The 19,852-nt window shown below is 30.5% G+C and overlaps 3 protein-coding genes across 5 annotated transcripts in view; 2 read left to right on the forward strand and 1 right to left on the reverse strand.

The window, feature by feature from the left end:
• Positions 1-4,553, reverse strand: part of LOC123005795 (probable 3',5'-cyclic phosphodiesterase pde-5) — a 52,984-nt gene extending 48,431 nt beyond the window's left edge. Inside the window, exons 1-2 of one of the 2 annotated variants that reach the window (XM_044399763.1) lie at positions 4,453-4,553; positions 4,190-4,301 (exon numbers count right to left, since the gene is read on the reverse strand). In XM_044399763.1, the coding sequence (XP_044255698.1) occupies positions 4,190-4,301; positions 4,453-4,551 (211 nt within the window). In that variant the 5' untranslated portion in view covers positions 4,552-4,553. Of the gene's footprint in view, positions 1-4,189; positions 4,302-4,322; positions 4,368-4,452 lie in introns of those variants that run through there. The other variant, XM_044399772.1, reaches the window with a different exon arrangement.
• An 8,788-nt stretch (positions 4,554-13,341) lies between these two features.
• On the forward strand, positions 13,342-14,478 carry LOC123004789. 2 transcript variants are annotated; one of them, XM_044398227.1, is made up of 3 exons: positions 13,342-13,790; positions 13,849-14,259; positions 14,307-14,478. In XM_044398227.1, the coding sequence occupies exons 1-3, from the start codon at positions 13,449-13,451 to the stop codon at positions 14,415-14,417; spliced, it is 864 nt and encodes a 287-aa protein (XP_044254162.1). In that variant the 5' UTR covers positions 13,342-13,448; the 3' UTR covers positions 14,418-14,478. The 2 variants fall into 2 exon arrangements, with proteins under 2 accessions (XP_044254162.1, XP_044254170.1); XM_044398235.1 differs by having other exon boundaries at positions 13,849-14,245; positions 14,307-14,417.
• A 3,616-nt stretch (positions 14,479-18,094) lies between these two features.
• LOC123007955 (alpha-1,3-mannosyl-glycoprotein 4-beta-N-acetylglucosaminyltransferase B) overlaps positions 18,095-19,852 on the forward strand; it is a 77,088-nt gene continuing 75,330 nt past the window's right edge. The window contains exon 1 of the mRNA XM_044403498.1: positions 18,095-18,380. Within this exon, the coding sequence (XP_044259433.1) occupies positions 18,269-18,380 (112 nt within the window). The 5' untranslated portion in view covers positions 18,095-18,268. The remainder of the gene's footprint in view (positions 18,381-19,852) is intronic.

The following is a 19,852-nucleotide window of genomic DNA, read 5'->3' on the forward strand; positions in this document are numbered from 1 at the left end:
GGTTTTTATTGAAACAATTTTTGTACCATTATTAAAGAAAAAACATATACAAGATCATCAGTATCATTAAATTGACATAAAAAATGTCAAATGTCAAAAAATAAATGTCAAGATTGGGATTTTTGTAACATTTTTTCCATGTTCCTGGTATCGTACCTTACATGACATTTTTCTCTGGGGCGCGATTTCTTTCGCAGCCTGTATATGAATATAAATTCATAATATACGTTTGTATTAATAAATACATGAGTGTTTTGTATTGACTTTAATTTAAAAATATCAACAAATTTGGAACAAAGCTCGCAATTTAAGTGCAAGTATTATTTGAAACAGTCTGTAAAAGATACCTACTTAATGCTATTTACAGTAAAATGTGTTTTGAGATTAAAGCATATTGCAAACGAACAACCACTTGATTGAACTCAAACTTCTTACTGCATCACAATTGTTAACAAAACTCACAATTCCTAATCAAGAAGAACGTTTTGCAATTTACTGATGGTAATATAGCATCTGTGCATTTAAAAAACAACATTCCTGAAACAAACCGGTATATACATCATTTTATTTCTTATTTTAAAATTTACGAAGAGTTTGTATTTAAAAAGATGATAAAAATAAAATTCAAACCGGTACACGCAAGTGGTTACGTAATAAAAATTACGGTTTATTCACGATTTTCAATGAGATCGTAGTTGAATCGGCATGCGCATGATATAGTAAAGATTTTATAACAGTATAACGTATAAAGTAAAATAAACGAATACGAATGACGGGAAAAAACGATGAATTGTGCCACCTGTTGTGATTATGGCACTTGTTGCATAAAGTAGATTACTGTCGGTTACTTCCAAGACGCAGGAAATACCACATGACAGGCTATTTAATTATGTGTAAATTTACTATATTTAAACTCATATTGCGCCAATTAGATGGGCATTTATGTATAATGAAACGAAAATTAATTTTACAAAAACATACATTTCCTAGAACACACAATTGACAAAAATATATTTTCTTACGGCCCTAACAGAAAGTAAGTTTTTCCATCCTAATTTACAGAAAGGAAAGTGGCCAACTACCTCCCTCAACGAAAAAGAAAAACAAGATGCTAGAATTAATGACGTGACATCAAGAGAAATTGCTAGTTTGTAATGGATCGTAGGAAAAATGATTACACTGGAGAAAAGTGTCCTTTCCTCCCTGGGTGACAAATATCAGGCAGTAACTTCCACCTGTGGAAAGAAAAGATACACTTTCCTCACGTGTGATACAATTACTGTTTCCCGCGACATTCTTGTAGAAATCATATTTTCAAAAGTACCTTTGGGAAAGAAATAACTATTAGAAACGTCAATTATTTTGTTGTTGGTTTATGTTCGCTGAGAAGTTTGCCGTTAAACACCATAAAAAGATAAAAAAGATTAGGAACTATTTTGTTACTACTTATTAGTGCTTGAAAATATCACCATAGGCAATACGTAATACAGAAGAATAAGTTAATTTTAACGGAATGGCAGGTTCTAACTAGATTAAATTAATATCAAGTCTAAATATACTATTATATCAGCGACAATGATAAACACTCCTACAACAAAATACTTACTCAATGTATGGTACGTCTACATTTACAGTCTAAAAAGCAACCTGAGAAAAACCCACTTTTTGATAAAGATTAAATCAACTGTTTTTCCGATGTATTCAAAAGTAAGGCAGCTGTTTTCAAAATAAAGTCCGATTGTCAACTTGACATTTAAAATCGCCAAAAATAAGACCGATTTTTCAAAAATAAGGACGTGATCATCAAAAAAACGCTAAATTGCTCTCAAAGATAAAATTCAATTTTATCGTCTTGTATAATAAATCATTAGTAATTAATTTATATTTGTATTTAATTAATGGAAAAACATCATACATAAAACGACATGAACCTATGTAATAATTTGCAAGAACTAAACAAAATTGTGTAAATTATTTTTTCTACTCCCACATTTAAAACACGGATTATCGTATATGTTTTCATGACGCTAAGTGACCTTTTATACACACCTTAACAAGCCGTGACTTTTATGCGTATTAGTCACGTTGCTAATAGCAACTGCCATTTTAGTCACGGGCTGAAGTTAGCTTTCTGTAATTCTAATAATGTGCTGCTTGCATATTTTCAAGATCTTTCGAAAAGGATGAAACTGTCTTTTTTGTGGACAGTCCACTCAATGTAAATATCCCAAATTGTGTGCGTTACTGAAGGGTAAATCTGATGATTATAAACCTAAATAGTCGAAAACAGCAAAGTAAAGAATTCTTATCGTCTGCTCCTGACAAGGAATACCTATTTACAAAGGTAAACTATAATACCATATTAAATTAAAATTAAGTACAAATTTTTTCTTATTTAAGTAATTTTTTTTGTGGTGATCGTAGAAAACGTGTATAAAATTTTCTAGACATTCGTTTTATTAAACACTCGCTCCGCTGCGCTTCGCTCGTGCCTAATAAAACTCATGCCTAAAATGGCGTTTATAATACTAGTTACATAATATACTATTAATAACATGCAAACCTACACTCCAAAATGTTTAAGGCGTGAGATTATTGAAAATTAATCATTTTGGACTGCATGTTTTCATGTGATTAAATAACTATTGTAGTTTTTTAATTTTAGTTTGTATGATTTGTAGTTGTATTTTGTATTAAATGAATGTATGTACCTAAACATAGACTGTATATGTAAATTCTTAAATTTATTGATTTTTTTAAAAGCAAACAACAAATCGGACTTTATTTTGAAAACAGCGTCCTTACTTTTGAATACATCGGAAAATCAATTGATTTAAACTGTATAAAATTTCATACATTATATTTATTGCTTTTTGTAGAGAGATTTACAGATCTGGTGTTTGAATCCTACTTTGGATTACTTTTTAAATTTCTCACTAAATTGCGTTTCCAAAGAAAATTTTATTGGGTAAAGAGTTTGCTAACTGAAAATAATCATATTGTATTGTAATTAATTCTGCATTACGTTGCTTTAAAAAAGCTCTCAATACAGCTTTGACCAGTTTTAAATGTATTTTAAATTAAATTCCTCTGGCATCTGTTTCATTAATTATAACACTAAAATTTTGCAATTTTCAAAAGTAAGTGTCTGGCTATGAAAAAACTAAACCTCTTTAATTCTTCACATTCCCGGAACCAGGAATGCAATTTCACTAGGTACTTGCATTCACAGAGACAATGGATTAAAATTTATTCCTGCCGAATTACAAACAATTATTATAATTAATAAGAAAAAATCAATTTCACCTTGAAAATGTTGTTAAAACTTCTACCAATAATGTTAAATTCTATACGGGGTGTATCAAAACTCGCGCCCCAGAAAAAAATTTCAAGTAAAATAAGATGCCAGGAGCAAATGTTTAAAAAATTCTGTCAAAAAATTTTGACATTCAATTTTTGCAATTTAACATTTTTTATGTCTATTTAATGATACTGATGATCTTGTATATGTTTTTTTCTAATTATTTAGTAAAGGTACAAAGAGTTTTTTATTTCCTCTCCTAATAGCCTGTAACTTGGAAAATTATTTTTCCAACAGAAATAAATAGTGCAAAAAGTAAACTCTCATAAGTTAGAAATTTTTATAGATAGATTTTTTAAGATTTTTTCCATGTTCCTGGTATCTTACCTTACATGGCATTTTTCTCTGGGACGCGAGTCTGGCGCACCCTGTATAAGGTTTTGTGTATTCACAATTACTAGTCTGTATCTCTATATTTTAAGTTTCTGATTTCTATTCATTTAAAATTCCTATAAAAACACACAACGAAAAAAGTTAGAAAAGCATACTTGCGTTTTTAGTAATCTTTTTTATCACCAGATAAATTGTAATGCGACCATTTTGAATCACCTGTAGAAAGCAAAAAATTACTCTCACCTGATTCTATTTTTAGTGTCTACATAATACTCAGTTTATTAGTTTCTTAATTAAATCAGATCATTTCAGTTGTAAAATAGAGGAATTCCAAGTTCGTTTAGTACTGTTCACCTTGAGCTCGCAAAACTAGTTATAGTGTCGATGAATGTAAATAAGAATGAATATAAAAACCAAAGTGCAAATGATAGTTTAATTTAAGCGTAGAACGAGGGAGTCAAAGTGCAAAACCATAATGAAAATATAAGTACTTGCCGTGCGTGTGTATTGGAGGAAGCTTTCTAGTCGTGGCTCTCGGAGTGCCCCCCATGACCCGTATCTCTGCGCCCCCATCACATCCCTGTATGGGCGTTACAATTATCTGCACCTGAACAACATCATTAATTACCTCACTGTCTATAGATGTAGAGAAGTGCATTCATTACAAGAACCAGCACCGCAAGCATCACACCTCTTGCGTAAATTTATAGCAACAGCAAGCTCGAACACTTACAATTAATTATTTCGTGGGTTCTTACTTGAAATTGCGACTGTTGATTTTGACCGCCGTTAGATGCAGTCTCTTCGTCGTCCTCTTCTTGCACTTCTGGAAGCGCGAGGGTTCGCTTAGAACACATGATTGCGCTTCGAACGCGAATGTGAAACTGGCGTTTTTTCTTTCAATTACCCATTTTACGAGAAGTGTTCGTGATACTACCACTATTTACTTAAGGGTGGGACGTCAATAATCGCCAGGTGGGCGGATTTATATGCACGCGATAAAGGAAATTAACGATATGGAAAATCCTACAGTTGACTAGGTGATGGCGATTTTTTTTATTGACTAATAAATGTGTGATTGCATTCATTTCTGCTTTAACCTGTTTGTCTGTCAAGTTATGACTGGTGTCGTAAAAATTATTTTCATGCGACTTATAAATCTGGTAGAATTTATTGCGAAAGTTATGATACTTATCCTAATGGTTTCGAATTAATTAGAGGTGAATTGCATGAAAATCCGGTATCCAAAAGACTTAATACTTTGCAACTTAATTAAGAGCAGTGGGTTAGCGTGATTGAGTAATTAATTTTATTATTATTTTATCAGTTTATTTTATGGTGTGTTATCAAACATGGACTGGGGGAACTTGATAAACTTTTCATTAAGAAGCAGATTAGAAGTTTAGCACTCTCTCTGTCTGTCACAGTCAAGATTTCCTCGCTAAATATAATAAATACGTTAAAATATTTATTTTTGAAACAAAATACGTATACGAGAGCAATTTTTTAAGGTTTTATTCGTTAGCAAATTTAAAGTTAGTTATCAAAAATCCTTTATACAGAAAAGCAGTGACAACTTCAGACTATTAATATAATACATAAATATAAGTTGACTGTAGTGTTACACAGAATTTTTCTGCTGCCGGCGGTCTATCAAAGAATGTGTCATTCAGAGTTATAGATACAAATTTTAGCTGTACAAATTCAAAAACAGCTCACATTTAATCCTTTTTAGAATTTGAAATGTTGCAAAATTCAAAATAAGACACTTTGTTGAACATCCGGGGTATAATTTCAATTTGAAACCCTATGTTTTTTGCTAAAATGAAGCAGTAGAAACAGAGAAAGTGGTTAGAAAACTTCCAAACAAAAATAAGGTTCAAAATAACAACAACTAAACTAAATTATAAGGAAATAGGAAATTTATAAAAGTGATTCAAAATTTATTGTATTTTTTTAGATACTGCCCTTTATTTAAGTTTATAAACCAATCAGTATTTGAAAAAAAAAACTTGTATCTGCTATACAGGTTGCGCCAGAACTCGCGCCCCAGAGAAAATTTTCTAGTAAGGTAAGATACCAGGAACACGGAAAGAATGTTTAAAAAATTCTGTCATAAAATTTTGACATTTATTTTTTGACATTTTTTTATGTCTATTTAATGATACTGATGATCTTGTATATGTTTTATTACAATTATTTAGTAAAGGTACAAAAATTTTGCCAATAAAATAAAAGCCCCAAATAACATTGAACAGAGTTACAATTTAGGATACAGCTTCCTTGTTTCCTCTTTTAATAGCCTATAGCAAATAAACTTGAAAAATTATTTTTTTAAAGTGCAAAATTTAAATCCTCATAACTTCAATATTTTTATAGATACAATTTTTTTTAACATTTTTTTCATATTCCTTATATGGCATTTTTCTCTGGAGCGCGAGTTCTGGCGCACCCTGTATGTTTGGAGTGCTGTCTCGTCTTAATATTTGGAGAAGAATTTTTTGGTGATTTTTAATGTGCTACCATTTTTTGATAAAATATAAATTTTGAAATAATTCTAAAGGAATTTTTTTATTGTGCTTTAATATGGGCCAGAAGTAAAAAGCCATTTTGAAGAGCCTAACAAGTAACAACAAGAAATTTTTTGAGTTCTTACACGTTTTTTTGACGAATTTCAATCATTTTCATAATATTCAAGATTTGGTGGTCTTAAAGTATGATTTCGTCTGTATTTTTTATCATATCAATTTCTAAATAATAAAATTACATTTGCCTAAAACCCATAGGTAATTTATGAAATTAAACTTTACGGCTTCTAAAAGGCAAAGTTTAAACTTATAACGGGTTTAAATTTAGAGGCATTTCGTAATATTTTACTCTCAACAATAATAATTAAAGAATGGGGAGAATATATTTTAAGGTACAGCTCGCAACTCGCATTATCTTCATCCGGTACAAGCTTTAATTAGTAGAGAATTAAAAAAATTCTAAAGGATTATAATGATTTAGTACTGAAATTCGTCATGACAGAATTTTCTTTTGTTTATGGAACATGTAATTGCTCTAAAAGCTACAATTATTTTTCATTTTAACTTTACTCGAGTTTTAATTTAGATATTACGAGCACGCAGAATTTTTTATGAACATTGGATTATAATAATTTTCATTTTTGTCAAAAGCGTTTATTTTTGCTTTAAATTGTATGCCATAAAAGTTGTAATAATGACATTAAATTGTAATTGCCATATTCATAACTTCGTAATTAGGCATTCTATTCAAAAACGCAAATTACAGATGTATTTTCTGAAATTAGTTACTGATGTTTTAAACAAAATTTCATATGCTAATGTTTTCCTCATTAATATGGCCTATTATTTGACAAAAATACAATAAATCACGTGTTCTTCTGTTTAATATATAATAACAGATTTAAATTTTATTCCACTTTTGAAAAATATATAATATAGGATGATTACATCATCAAACTCATACCAACAGTTTTTTTTTCTTTAAAATGGCATCACTTTTTTTTTCCTTATAATTAGAATACTTCTGATATTCTGAGAAAATAAAAAATATAAATATTGTGAGGTAGATGTTGTGCCCTAAGTCGCAATAATGTTGTGAGATTGTCCATAAAAAAGGGCACTACTTTTTCTGATCTGAGAGCAAGGTGCAACATATAATATGTTATATAAATACATACGTTCATAAAATTTTCTATGTTTTAGACCGCTAATATAACAATAGATAATTGCCTTAACTAAACATTAGTTTACTCGTATTATAGTAATACTTGTTAATTTTATGCCCAGTGTAGTGCACCACATTTATTAGTAATGTAACTTTATTATACTTGTCTCATAAATAACCTTTAGATCTTATTAACTCTAATATATGCGTGATGTGACCTCTAAGTAACATAACTAATTTATTTAAACTCACAAAAATTATGTTGAATGAGCTTACAAAATGTAATGCAAATTTTATCGTGTATTAACCGAGAGTAAGTCGTTCAGAAGTTGTTTGTATAGAATGCGTGTTCTTAATTACAGTACTCCTAGCAGTTTGTAACTATTTTCATTTTGTTTATGTTAAAATAAACAACAAAAGATAAATTTAAAAATAATATAATTTTGCTAGAAAATTGATGCAAGTTTTAAACATTAGCAACTAAATTTTTCATTACAAGTAATTACATTTTTGATACCCATTGCCATAAATGACTGCAAATATGCGCAGTTTTTGTATTTAAATTATCAGCTTTATTTTGTAATTGGTTGTCGTACAATTAATTCTGTCTAAAGTAGGAACATTTATAGTCATAATAATTGGCTATTCGTAATAAAACGAAAACAGTATATTATGTTATTAGGAGTAAAAGTGATAGTTTATGTGGCGAAGCTTAACGTTAATTCAACCTATATAAACTCACTTTTTCTCTAAATATCATATACCTACTATTTTATCCGCAAACGCAAACGTATTCAGAGAGAAAAAAAGAACATCATCTAATTAGCAAGTAAATGATCCAAATAATCTGTATGCTTTGCAAGTAATGAAATCATAACGATGCTTCCAAACATCACGCGTCAGTATCGGAATTTGTGTTGAGATTTTCGAAAGATTTTATTAATTTTAGTTAGTAGTTTAAAATATCGAATGCTGATGATCTACAATCTTCAGAAATTGTTAAAGCAGCGAAAAAAAAAAACAAGAAAGAAACAACATTGGTAAATGTCAATAATGTCATGTTATTAAAGTAGAAACGCTTAGGCGCAAAAATATAATTTTTACTGAATAGCAGAAAGGTAAAACTTTTACTTGTAACATTTTGTCATAAAAGTAGTCACTTCTGTGTCGTTTGTGGATAGATTTTATTACTCTTATCCTCGACTTTCATTGTGGTAACTTACTCTTGCTTTTATTTCTTACTTCTATATAAAAAAGTGAAAAGAAACTAGGTTAAAATAATTATTTACAATAGAGTAGTGTAATGTAGGATTTTACAACGCAACAGACTTCTTTGTGGAACAAAGTTTGTAGGACAAGTAAAATCATTTTACACGTGTATATTATTTTTTAGCTAGTATATCTTTTTGTATTGCATTTTTAAAATACAATAAATTGCATAACGAAAAATCTTTAGTGCAGTGTTTTCTTCGAAAATCTTTATTCTGGCAGTAGTAATTTATCCAAAAAAAATCTTGTATAACACCCTGGTATAAAGAGTTTTCCTGCATTTGCACATATGCAGTTCTTTTACGCTTTGCTTGTTCGTACTTTAAACTAGCAGGTGTGTGTTTTCGTTTTTGTATTATTTATAATGTTTATACCTATCTACTGTAGTAGGTTTTAATTTCAAGTGTTGAATTATAGACACCATGTAAGTAAACAAGGTTTGTATGCACATATTTAATTCATACACAATTAACGCTGTTAGAATTGCTTTTTAAAAAATAAATCATATCGACTTCCTAACATCCAGAAAACAATATTAGGTAAATATTCTGTACAAAATCAATGTGCGGCGTGTTGAATTACATAGCCTTAAAACATTATTAACAAACAGGGCATAATTATATTATATTACAGTATTACTTCACTGTGGCGAGTCCCTGTTAAAACAAAGAATCGGCAAGAAATACAGAGTATTCCGTCTAAACCTCACATTAGAAGTATTGAAAGTTGGAATAATCGTATTTATTTGAAAATTGGTACACAGCTATAAACCATTAAGTCCTCCTAAATGAAAATATTTTCAAGATGGTGGCACTTCCGCTTATACCGGAAGTCTGTCTCAACTTTCTTATTTTTTATTTTTTACTGCGTTTTTGGATTAATCGGGTTATTTTAAGAGAGTTCCTATACTTAAATTTAGTCATTTTTTAAATATTTGAAGTTTTTCAAAAATTTTTGGATCTGCACCTTACACTAAAAATCGGTAACTCTGCTATTTTTTAAAATTTTGAATTGGTTTTTTTGGCGTTTGAAAGAGAAAGCTTAGATCCTTTTTTTGGTGTTTTCAAATTTTGAAAAAAAAAACAAATTCCAAAATTTGTAATAATTCAAATACTTACTCATAACTCAATTTTGTCAACTGAAATACCCCAATTTTTATTTTACTAAATAGAAGAGAATTTAATTGTGCATTGATCTCTATTAACATGTTCTATACCTAAATTTAATATTTTTCAAGTTATGGACTTTTTGTTAAGACTACAGAAAAATTATTACTAACCACACCCGTTTACACATAGTTTGCTATGGAAATCAAAAATGTCAAAATTTTCTCTAAACAAACGTCAACAGTAAATTACTATTTGACAAATCGTGCCAAAATAATATGAAGAATCATAGTTATTCAAACTTAATTATTATTGATAGGTTCTACCATGCGATCATTATTTAAAGCTAACAAGTGAGAAAAATTTATTTTTGTTTAATGAACGACATCATAATTTTGTTACACTCTCCATAAATACGAAATAAATTAATTAAATCTAACTTTGAGTAGCTTTGACTCTCCATATTTTGGCACTATTTGTCAAATAATAAGTCACTGTCGACGTTTATTGAGAAACAATTTTGACATTTCTGATTTCCATAGCAAACTATACGAAAACTTAATAGATTTTCGACAGTCTTAACAAAAAGTCACCATAACTTAAAAATTATTAAATTTAGGTATAGGGAAATTGGGGTATTTCATTTGGAAAAATTGAGTTATGGCTATTTGAATTATTACAAATGTAACTTAAAATTTTAGGGTTTGTTATTTTTTTTTCAAAATTTGAAAACACCGGAAGAAAGATCTAAACTTTCTCTTTCAAACGCCAAAAAATCGAATTCAAAATCTTAAAAAATAGCAGAGCGATTTTTAAAGTGGAAGGTGCAGATCCAAATTTTTTTGAAAAACTCCAAATATTTCAAAAACGGCTAAATTTGGGTATAGGGAAAGCTGATGAAAACTTCCTTAAAATAACCCGATTAATCCAAAAACGCAGTAAAAAATATACCTTTCCATGTAAAATATGAAAGTTGAGACCGACTTCCGGTATAACCGGATTTGCCGCCATCTTGAAAATATTTTCATTTAGGAGGATTTAATGCATTATGGCTATATACCAATTTTCAAACAAATATGATTATTCGAACAATACTTTTAATGTGGGGTTTAGACGGAACAGCCTGTATATTATCATGTTCGACATTGGCTTATTGATTTATGTATCTGAATTTTTGAAGCAGGGTTATATTGTGAAACACTGAAACACTTTAGTTTGATATCAAGAAGTTTTCTCGTGTGGTAATCAATGACAGAGCTAGATGGATATTGGATTTGGATTTTAGGATAACCGGAACTGGCAATCGGCATTAAGTAGAAATTCACTTACTGAACATTATTATTAAAGCTGATTACATGTATAAACAGACAGCACATCAAAGGGATAAATTCATTGCTAAGATTAATTCTAGATGATAAGCTTCAAATGCTAGGAAATCTTATCGCATAAGCAGTTTACAAATTATAACAGGGTTAGAGATGTTTGAACTGACAACTTGTCTTCCCTGTAGGTCTGACGTCTGATTTGAAATAACTATTCGTAACCTAATTATTATCGGCATGGATAAAGACTACAATTTACACAAGAAACAAGCTTTTTACCGAAAAAAATTACAATGTTAGGTATTGATGATGGACGTTGTTGGAAAGTTTCTTCTTGTATGAGAGATTTATCAGTTTTTCCGATAATTTAAGAACGACTTGTAATAACACTTTAACTTTATTTCCCTGCAGTGTAGGTTTGTATTTTACTGATCTGCAGTAAAACCGCAGGTGGTTAAATGGATTCGAATTGAATGATGCTGATAATATAATAAACTTTATTTGCTTCAGGTTAACACCCAATTAAATACAAACAAGATGTATTTGAAGAGAATTAATTAAAAAACACTTTTTCATTGATCTATAATTTCATTAGTAAATTAGCTTGTTTGCTGATTGAGCAATTTGTCGTTTGTTTGCTAATTATGTGGAAAATGCTCGTTAAAGCCAGTTTGATTTCTTTTAAAGTCTTTGCGAGTAAGAAATGAAGAAAAGAATAACGACCGGATTCAGACCTGCGACTATAAGGATTTAAGTTTTATCCAAAAATTAGTGGAAACAGCAGAACTTCCATGAACTTTTCCAACAGTCGTTAATTATGAACAATGACAAGCGACAAGACAAAATCAATATAATCCTAGAACGCTCCAAATTGAGTTCCTTTACAGTACCTATAAAAATGTGTCAGTATTTCAATTAACCAAAACAAACTTGTTCAGTTTGCAAATTATTTCATTTATAAAACATCAAAGCTTTTATTAAATTACAATGTCAAGGGAGTTTAATTAGAACATTTTTTTCTTTTAAATACACATTTTTATTTTTTTACAAAACGTTATTGGGTCAAGTTTAAAAACTTACGAATTTTTTGAGTTTAAGAACGCTAGAAGTATGTTTTTTTGACGTAAAATTACCCGCTGAACACGATGCAACAGGTTAAAATACTCTGCGATGCATAGTTTTTGCGATATTAAGTAATAAAGTGAAGAATATGGCTTAGAAGCACACAAGGTCTATAAAGGAAGATGTGGTAAATAATGCAAGATGCAACACAATAATAATAACACAAATCTGAAATCTGACATAAGGTGATCAAGTTCAGACAATTCAAAATCAAAATTAACGACAAATAAAAATCTCAAAAAATCTGGTGTGAACATCACACGACTTTCCTTATCCAACTTATTTGGAAAACATCTTTACGGTGTTGGAAATCCGAGTAGCAAACCTAACGTTTGCGTTAGTGCCACCTGCCGGATTACACACGAAATAGATCATAGTTGCCGCGGGTTCGAATCTGAGGTGAGATTTTTTTAGTTCGGTACCCATTATTATTTTTATTTTATCACATTTTACTGTTTAATAAGGTATATTTCATAATTCTAAATAATTTTTATTCCCATGAATTTATTTATAGTATCTTCAACCGTATAATTTTGATTTTTGGTCGCTGCGGCCGAACGGTGCGACCGATTTTGTGTTTCGTGCTACGTCCCCCTTGCTTATAGGATAAGGAAAGTAAAAATTGCACGCTTAGGTGTGTTGGTCCTTAAATCGAGACAAATCAGGACATAAATGTAAAACAAGACAAGACAAAAGTGACATTTATTAATCACACATAGTCAATGTTGCCAACTTAATTCTAAAGTCACAGACCACTGATCAGAAATTTAGTAGAAAGTATTGTAAACTCCATTTGTACTTTCAAAGTAATACGTATATTGTATGACACAAAATAATGAAAATATATAAATCTAACAGTAGCAATTGTAATGTGATTTTTTAAATTATCCTATACTTCATTTTAACAGGCTTATTGCCAAATGAATCAGTCAGTATGAAATTGTTCAAAAGCCAACAAAACATGGTAGTTTTTGCTCAGGAATGTTCCACTTGTGAGTTCCTCTCTGAAGGTCGTTAGTTTAGTGTCTACACTTATTGCGAGAGATAGAATCTGCGCTTGCGTGACCCTGTTTGAGAGCATATCGACACGATAAACTTGCGAGAGCTCTTCTCAGAAAGCAGTCGAGTTGTTGAATATGTGCATACGTCGCACGTGTTTCATTTACATAGGCATGTAGTTCGAGTGGTTTGTGTTATTAACTGACTCTAGACGCAACGCAGAGGAAGTTGCAATTGAGAGCAATGGCAGAGAAGAAAACGTGGACCCGAAAAGAAATTTTTTCATTAATCTCACAGTGGGAAGCACGGCCGGAATTGTGGGATGTAAAACATAGAGACTTTAGAAATAAAATTAAGAAACAGAAGTTATTAGCAGACTTAGCAGTAAGGTTTAATACCGACGAAATTGAAATCAACAGAAAATTACACAACTTGCGGACGCAGTTTCACCAAGAACTCAGGAAAATAGCAAGGAAACAAAGCGACGCACCGGACGCCAATGGGACGTTTCAAAGTTCATGGGAGTTTTTTAATGTGATGGGTTTTATACGCGGTGATTATTTCTACTCCAAATCAATAGAAATGGTAATTATTTCATTGAAATAATATGTAATAATTGTTCCGAAATTTTGTTTTGTGCAAGGATGACAGTCAATCTCAGGATGTATTTGAAAATGTGAATGAGAAATCAACACTTGAGAAAACAGCGACAAATCTGAAAAGACCATGTGATATCAAGGAATCTCGAGAAGCTTATATACCAGATAAATCCACAAGATTATCAAATTTAGCAGTCGATGAGTTTCAAATCTTTGGAGATCTCGTAGTTTCCGAACTAAGAAATTTGCGATCGCGAGAAAATCAAAATGAACTGAAACGGATGATTCTACGTGCAATATCGCATATTTCAGAAGTAGATGACAGACGTGCAAGTAGTTCTGAATTACATTTGGAACCGAATGCTTCTGAAAGTTATAATTATCCGTCACGGCCATCGTCTTCTTCTTCGTATCATTCAAAGTTTAGTCCCGAGGAGCAAGGTATTTGTTTTAGAGTAAGTAATTAATTACGAAACTTGACTGGATATATTTATTTTTGTAGGAGTTCACAGTATTTATAACCAGGAGAAGGAATCTAAATAAATATTCCTGTTTGTTTATATCATACATTACTTTAATTAGAAAGTTAGAAATAAATACTCACAAAGGTTAACTGTATTTTTTTATAGAACTGATCTGTATTTAAGTTATTCTTATTAAAAGACTGCGTTCACCTGTAATCCAGTTTTTTTTTTGATCGACACTCGAACTCGAATTTTTGTAATGCTTTGCATAGAGAAACTCAAGAAGTTCGCATTAAAATTCTTTAAAATCAAGCGCTGACCGTCTTTTTGCAATCATTCCTAGTTCATATTACACATGTAAAATAATATTGAGACTACGATAGTTAGTTAGAACGTAAATTTAATTAAATCCCAATACATAAGTAGGTACCCAGGGTTTCAATACACTTTATTAATACATTTTTCTGAGATTTTGTTGTTTTTCTTTTTAAAACTTGAGTCAAAATATGTTGGAAAAATGATATGTTCAGCACTTATGTAATCTAAATCATGAAATGCGTAAATTGCAGTCAGATGTTGCTTCTGACTGAATACGATTATTTTGCTTATTTTCTGTTAGCAGAATTGCATTATTTGTAGTTATCACTCTAGAATTTTTAAAAAGGTTGTTTTTAATCGTTTTCTACAGTAAGTGTTCCTTATAATAAAGAACTTTCTGAGGTAAAACGTTACAGTATACTCTATCCTCATTTAAACTAAGATTCACAATTTAAAGGTGGGAAAAAATGATCTATAATGTGTGAAAAATTCTCTTTGCCAACAAGTTACAAAGTTTTCGTATGAGCACTTTAATTGAGAACGATGTACGGAGTGATTAAAAAAGCTATCTGACAAAAAACTTCATCTCTGACCACTGTATTCGCCAAATTAAAGTTTCATCGTAGAATGACAAAAGAAGTGGGAGACCGCTCTCAGCCGTTACTAAAAAATTGGAATGCTTTGAAAAAATAGAATAACTTATAATTACCACGAAGAACAGACAACCTTAAACATTATATTTTTCACGAAAAACTTGGTCTGAGAAAGACTGCTTATCGTTGGCTGCCATATAATGCACATATATAGATACAGACGGTGCTAAAAAATGCTTGTAAAATTGTGTTTTTTTTTTCAGAGGGCTAAGAAAAATTGCGTTGAAGTCATTTTTGTGTTATGAAGAAGCTTATTCATGGTATTTACACAGAGAAAATGACATTGATAAAAAATGTTGGCGTGAATGCTTTAAAATTGGCTTAACTAGATGCAACGTTGAATAGATGTCAGTGAAGAACAACAATGCAAAGTCTGTTTTTTTTATGAAAATCACAAGTCAAAATTTCGGTGAATATAAACTGGAAGCAGCTTATCTTCATAGTCACAAATTTTGTTTTTGAGCCTAGAAATTTTGTTAAAAACTTGTTGTTTTTATGTCGTCAAAATTTTGACTTTTTAAATTTTGTGTGCCTGTTTGCTCTTTGAAGGCGTTATAATCGAATACCTGAGGACAAACATCACTACCTATTGTCTAAAGACACAATATTGATGTCCTCATTGTTACTCTGCGTATTATATTTTTAGAATATCGAGCTATTTTGAATCTCGTTTTGCCTCCTAATATTTTTTAGTTTTCCGTAGTAAACACATACAGGGTGTCCCAGCGAGTTGAAAAGTATATTATTAAATTGCTTTATTTTAGAAGAAAACTCTTATTAGAGCCAGTATTTGGTTGAAATACTTTGATTTAGGTTGATTCCCAGCTCAAAATTGAGCCAAATCGATTCAAAATATTGCTATTCAAATTGCTTTATTTCAGCCTAAAATTAAGATTGAAGCAATTATACTTATAAAATATATTAGTTTTGAATTGATTCTGTGTTAAAATCGAGCAAAATTGGATTGAAAATAGCTCAAAATGCTTTATTTTCGAAGAAAACTGTTATTAGAGCCAGTATTTGGTTGAAATACTTTGATTTAGGTTGATTCTTTAAATGGTAAAATTTAAAAAAATTGTATAGGACATTGATAGATACTAATCTAGTGCATCACCTAAAATTATTTTCAACCATACAGCATGTCCCATAACTAAGTTACGATACAAACTTGTGTTTTTTTAAATGAAACACCGTATGTTTCTTTGCATTTTTGGATGTAGCCTTTAAAAACAATGTTATTACGCTAAACTTTTATTAGTCGATTTTGCTTAATTTTAGAAATAAGACGTTTTTTTCACGAAAACATGCACTTTTTGAAAATTTATTACTCAAAAACTAAGACAGCAGGAACCATTTTTTTCTTATTTCTGCAAAAAGAAAGTACAGAATTTAAAGCTGTAGCAATTTTTTGGTGTTTTGCATTTGTAAAGATTAATAAATTAAGAAGTTTGTTAAAAGTTAAATAATTTAAAAAATTTAAATGGAACACCCTATTTTTTATTTTTGCATCTAATAGATTGATGAATTGTCTATCTAAAAAAAATAACTTTTAATGTCTAGAATTGATAAATGAAAAGATATTTAACATTCAATATTAATTGTAGCAACAATTAATATTGAATGTTGATTTATCCAGAGATTGTAAAAGTCGTTAAAAATACTGAAATTTGAATTATTTTATTGTAAAAATAAAGAATAATGGATTCCGTTTAACACAAATGTGATTATTAAGTGATATTTCTTCCATCTCTTGTGCAACTGTGCACTTTTTGGCTACTGAAACAATAGTAATAATTTTTTTTTAATGTTTAACGTTAAATATCTGTTCAGTTATTGATTATAAACACCTAAAAGTAAATAATTTTCGAAATACAATTGAATAATCTTTTAAATGCAAAAACAATAAATAGGATGTTCCATTTAATTTTTTTAAGTTATTGAACTTTTAACAAACATCTTCATTTTTTTATCTTTGCAAATGCAACACATACCATATACCTTCTTCTTCGCGGTAGTCAAAAAAATATTTCTAGATGTCTTAGTTTTTGTGAAATAAATTTTTAAAAAGTGCATGTTTTCGGCAAAAAAAACGACTTATTTTAAAACTAAGCAAAATCGACCAATAAAAGTTTAGCTTAAAAACACTATCATAAAAATCTACATCCAAAAAAGCTAAGAAACATATGGTGTTTCATTTAAAAAAATACAAGTTTGTATTGTAACCTATTTTTGAGACACGTTGTATAGTTGAAAATAATTTTAGGCGATGGACTAGATTAGAGTCTATCAATGTCCTATAATTTTTTTATTTCAGCATTTAAAGGTCACTAAGGGACTTTTTCAACTCGCTGGGACACCTGTATAATTTTTTTTCTTATTTTAAAATTTTATTGGTGACCATCTAAACCCTAATCAAAGTACACTGCTCGTTCAAAATTTTTGTGTCCGTCAATACCCATCAGCATTTTGGCAGGTCCTCCTCTTGTTTCGAATGAAAGCAATTACTCCTTTGTCAGAAGACATCACCAAAAAGATAAAATTGCCCCTTTAACAGGTGATTACTGTCATCACGTTCCGAATTCATCTCGAAGCAAAGCTGTGACAGCACCGCTTCCACTCTTCGAACATGCTAAACTCTCTTTGAGTCAATTTCTCACGGCTGAATCGTCGTGTCGCCCCATAATAAAAACGTCAATTAATTTATGAATCCATCGCCGTTGGCCCGTTGACACCTCCGCCGGCGAGCATCTCCGTCGTGGAAACCCCAACAGATCAATATATGCGCGCGACTAGAAGGCGCGGTTCGGAGTTGCTCGCCACCATTCGCGACCGCGTGTTCATGTAGACGGCCTTACATAAGTACGGTCTGCTATGCCGTAGAAATTTAGTCACTCACTGTATAGTCGGTTGTCAACTCCTCCAAGTGCTAGGAGCCGGTATTTCCATTGCTTTTCTTCGCGCGATCAAAACAATTACTCCTGAGGGCTCCTCTGGTAATGAGAGGGCCGCTGTGTGTGTGACAGTGGGACATGGCAGTGGTTAACTTCGCCATGTCCCCTCTACGACGTCGCAACTGCTTCTTGGTGCTCGCTTTTGTCGTCTTCATACCCTTCTGCGCCTTCGTACTCTTCTCCGTACCAGGTATTTAACCTCGTTACCCACTCTGTTGCTCTACGAACACGTGAGTTTCGATACACGCACTCGGACGATTTTTTTCATCAAAAACTCTTCTTCATTCATTAAACTGCTCTAACTCACCATGCGGGCTCTATGTTTTGGTTGTCATCAACATTTATTACAACGTGAGCATTTCTTTAATGAAATAACTAACTTTGTTGAGTCACTCTGACTTTAAGTGTCTTTATTTGGTTAATTATTCACATAATTCGACCTTTTAACGCAAGAATTTTTTTCTTTTCAAAATTTTGTCTTTAAGCAGATTTTCCAAACCAACAGACTAGACGGTCTAAAAATGTGAAAGTCGCAAAACAAGATATTGATAAAGTGTGTATGCACCTACATATTTTGTTTTTTTTTACATTATATCTGTTTGAAAAAAATGTGGTTCAAATTTAAGACCTTACTTTATTCAAATTTAATAAGAGTTATAAATCATTATTACATTTTGAAGGGGTAGTCGAAAAAATGGACATTATTATGTGTATATAAAATGGCGTATATTAATTTTTACATTGTTTTACTCATTCAAGCGGATAAAAATTCAATTTGGATACGAACCTTTTGCGTACTGATGCGTTTATTTATAGTCTAATATTTTTAGATGTTCACTAATAATTTTATTATGTATCTTTATGTAGGTCACTTAATTTAGACTAAAGTGATAAGTTATCTTTATGAGAATAATTTTGCCAGAATATATTAAATGTTTTGAATTATGTATGTAATTTTCATCCAAGTTTGGAGTTTCAAAAAATTCCTAAATAAGTTACTAGAATATACCAACAACAAGAAGTATGGTAGCAGAAAATTTATTTATTTAGGAAAGCTCATGAACAAAAACACGATTAAGCCCGTCACATCAAACTTTTATTTAAAACACAACGCGTTTCAACCACAAAGTGGTCATCCTCAGGTGAGAATAAAACTCCAAGAAGAAGTAGGAAAGCTCAGACAAAACTGCTTTTTAAATTTTTATACACATAAATTGTGGGCGACGAATATTAAAAAATAAAAAATGACCTGACCTGACCAGTTTTAAATATAGACAAACCCAAATACAGGTGCGCCAGAACTCGCGTCCCAGAGAAAATTTTCAAGCATGTTTAAAAAATTCTATCTGTCAAAAAATTTTGCCATTTATTTCTTGACATTTCACATTTTTTTATGTCTATTTAATGATACTGGTGATCTTGTATATGATTTTCTATAATTATTTAGTAAAGGTACAGAAATTTTGCTAATAAAAACCAAAGATAACATTAAACAAAGATACAATTTATGATACAGCTTCCTTGTTTACTCTTCTAATAGTTTGTATAAAAAAAAATTGGAAAAGTATTTTTCCAACAGAAATAAATAGAGTCACAAGTGCAAAATTTAAACTCATAATTTCGACATTTTTATAGATAATTTTTTTTAACATTTTTTCCATG

Source organism: Tribolium madens, unplaced genomic scaffold, assembly GCF_015345945.1.
Source record: "Tribolium madens isolate multiple individuals breed KSU strain unplaced genomic scaffold, Tmad_KSU_1.1 Scaffold_11;HRSCAF=98;Tcas5.2_LG3b, whole genome shotgun sequence".
NCBI classification, from domain to species: domain Eukaryota; kingdom Metazoa; phylum Arthropoda; class Insecta; order Coleoptera; family Tenebrionidae; genus Tribolium; species Tribolium madens.

Coding starts and splice junctions, on each gene's coding strand:
- LOC123004789 (XM_044398227.1), top strand. CDS start 13,449: ATGGCAGAGAAGAAAACGTGGACCCGAAAAGAAATTTTTTCATTAATC. Junction 13,791..13,848: donor ACTCCAAATCAATAGAAATG/GTAATTATTTCA, acceptor GTTTTGTGCAAG/GATGACAGTCAATCTCAGGA. Junction 14,260..14,306: donor AGCAAGGTATTTGTTTTAGA/GTAAGTAATTAA, acceptor TTATTTTTGTAG/GAGTTCACAGTATTTATAAC.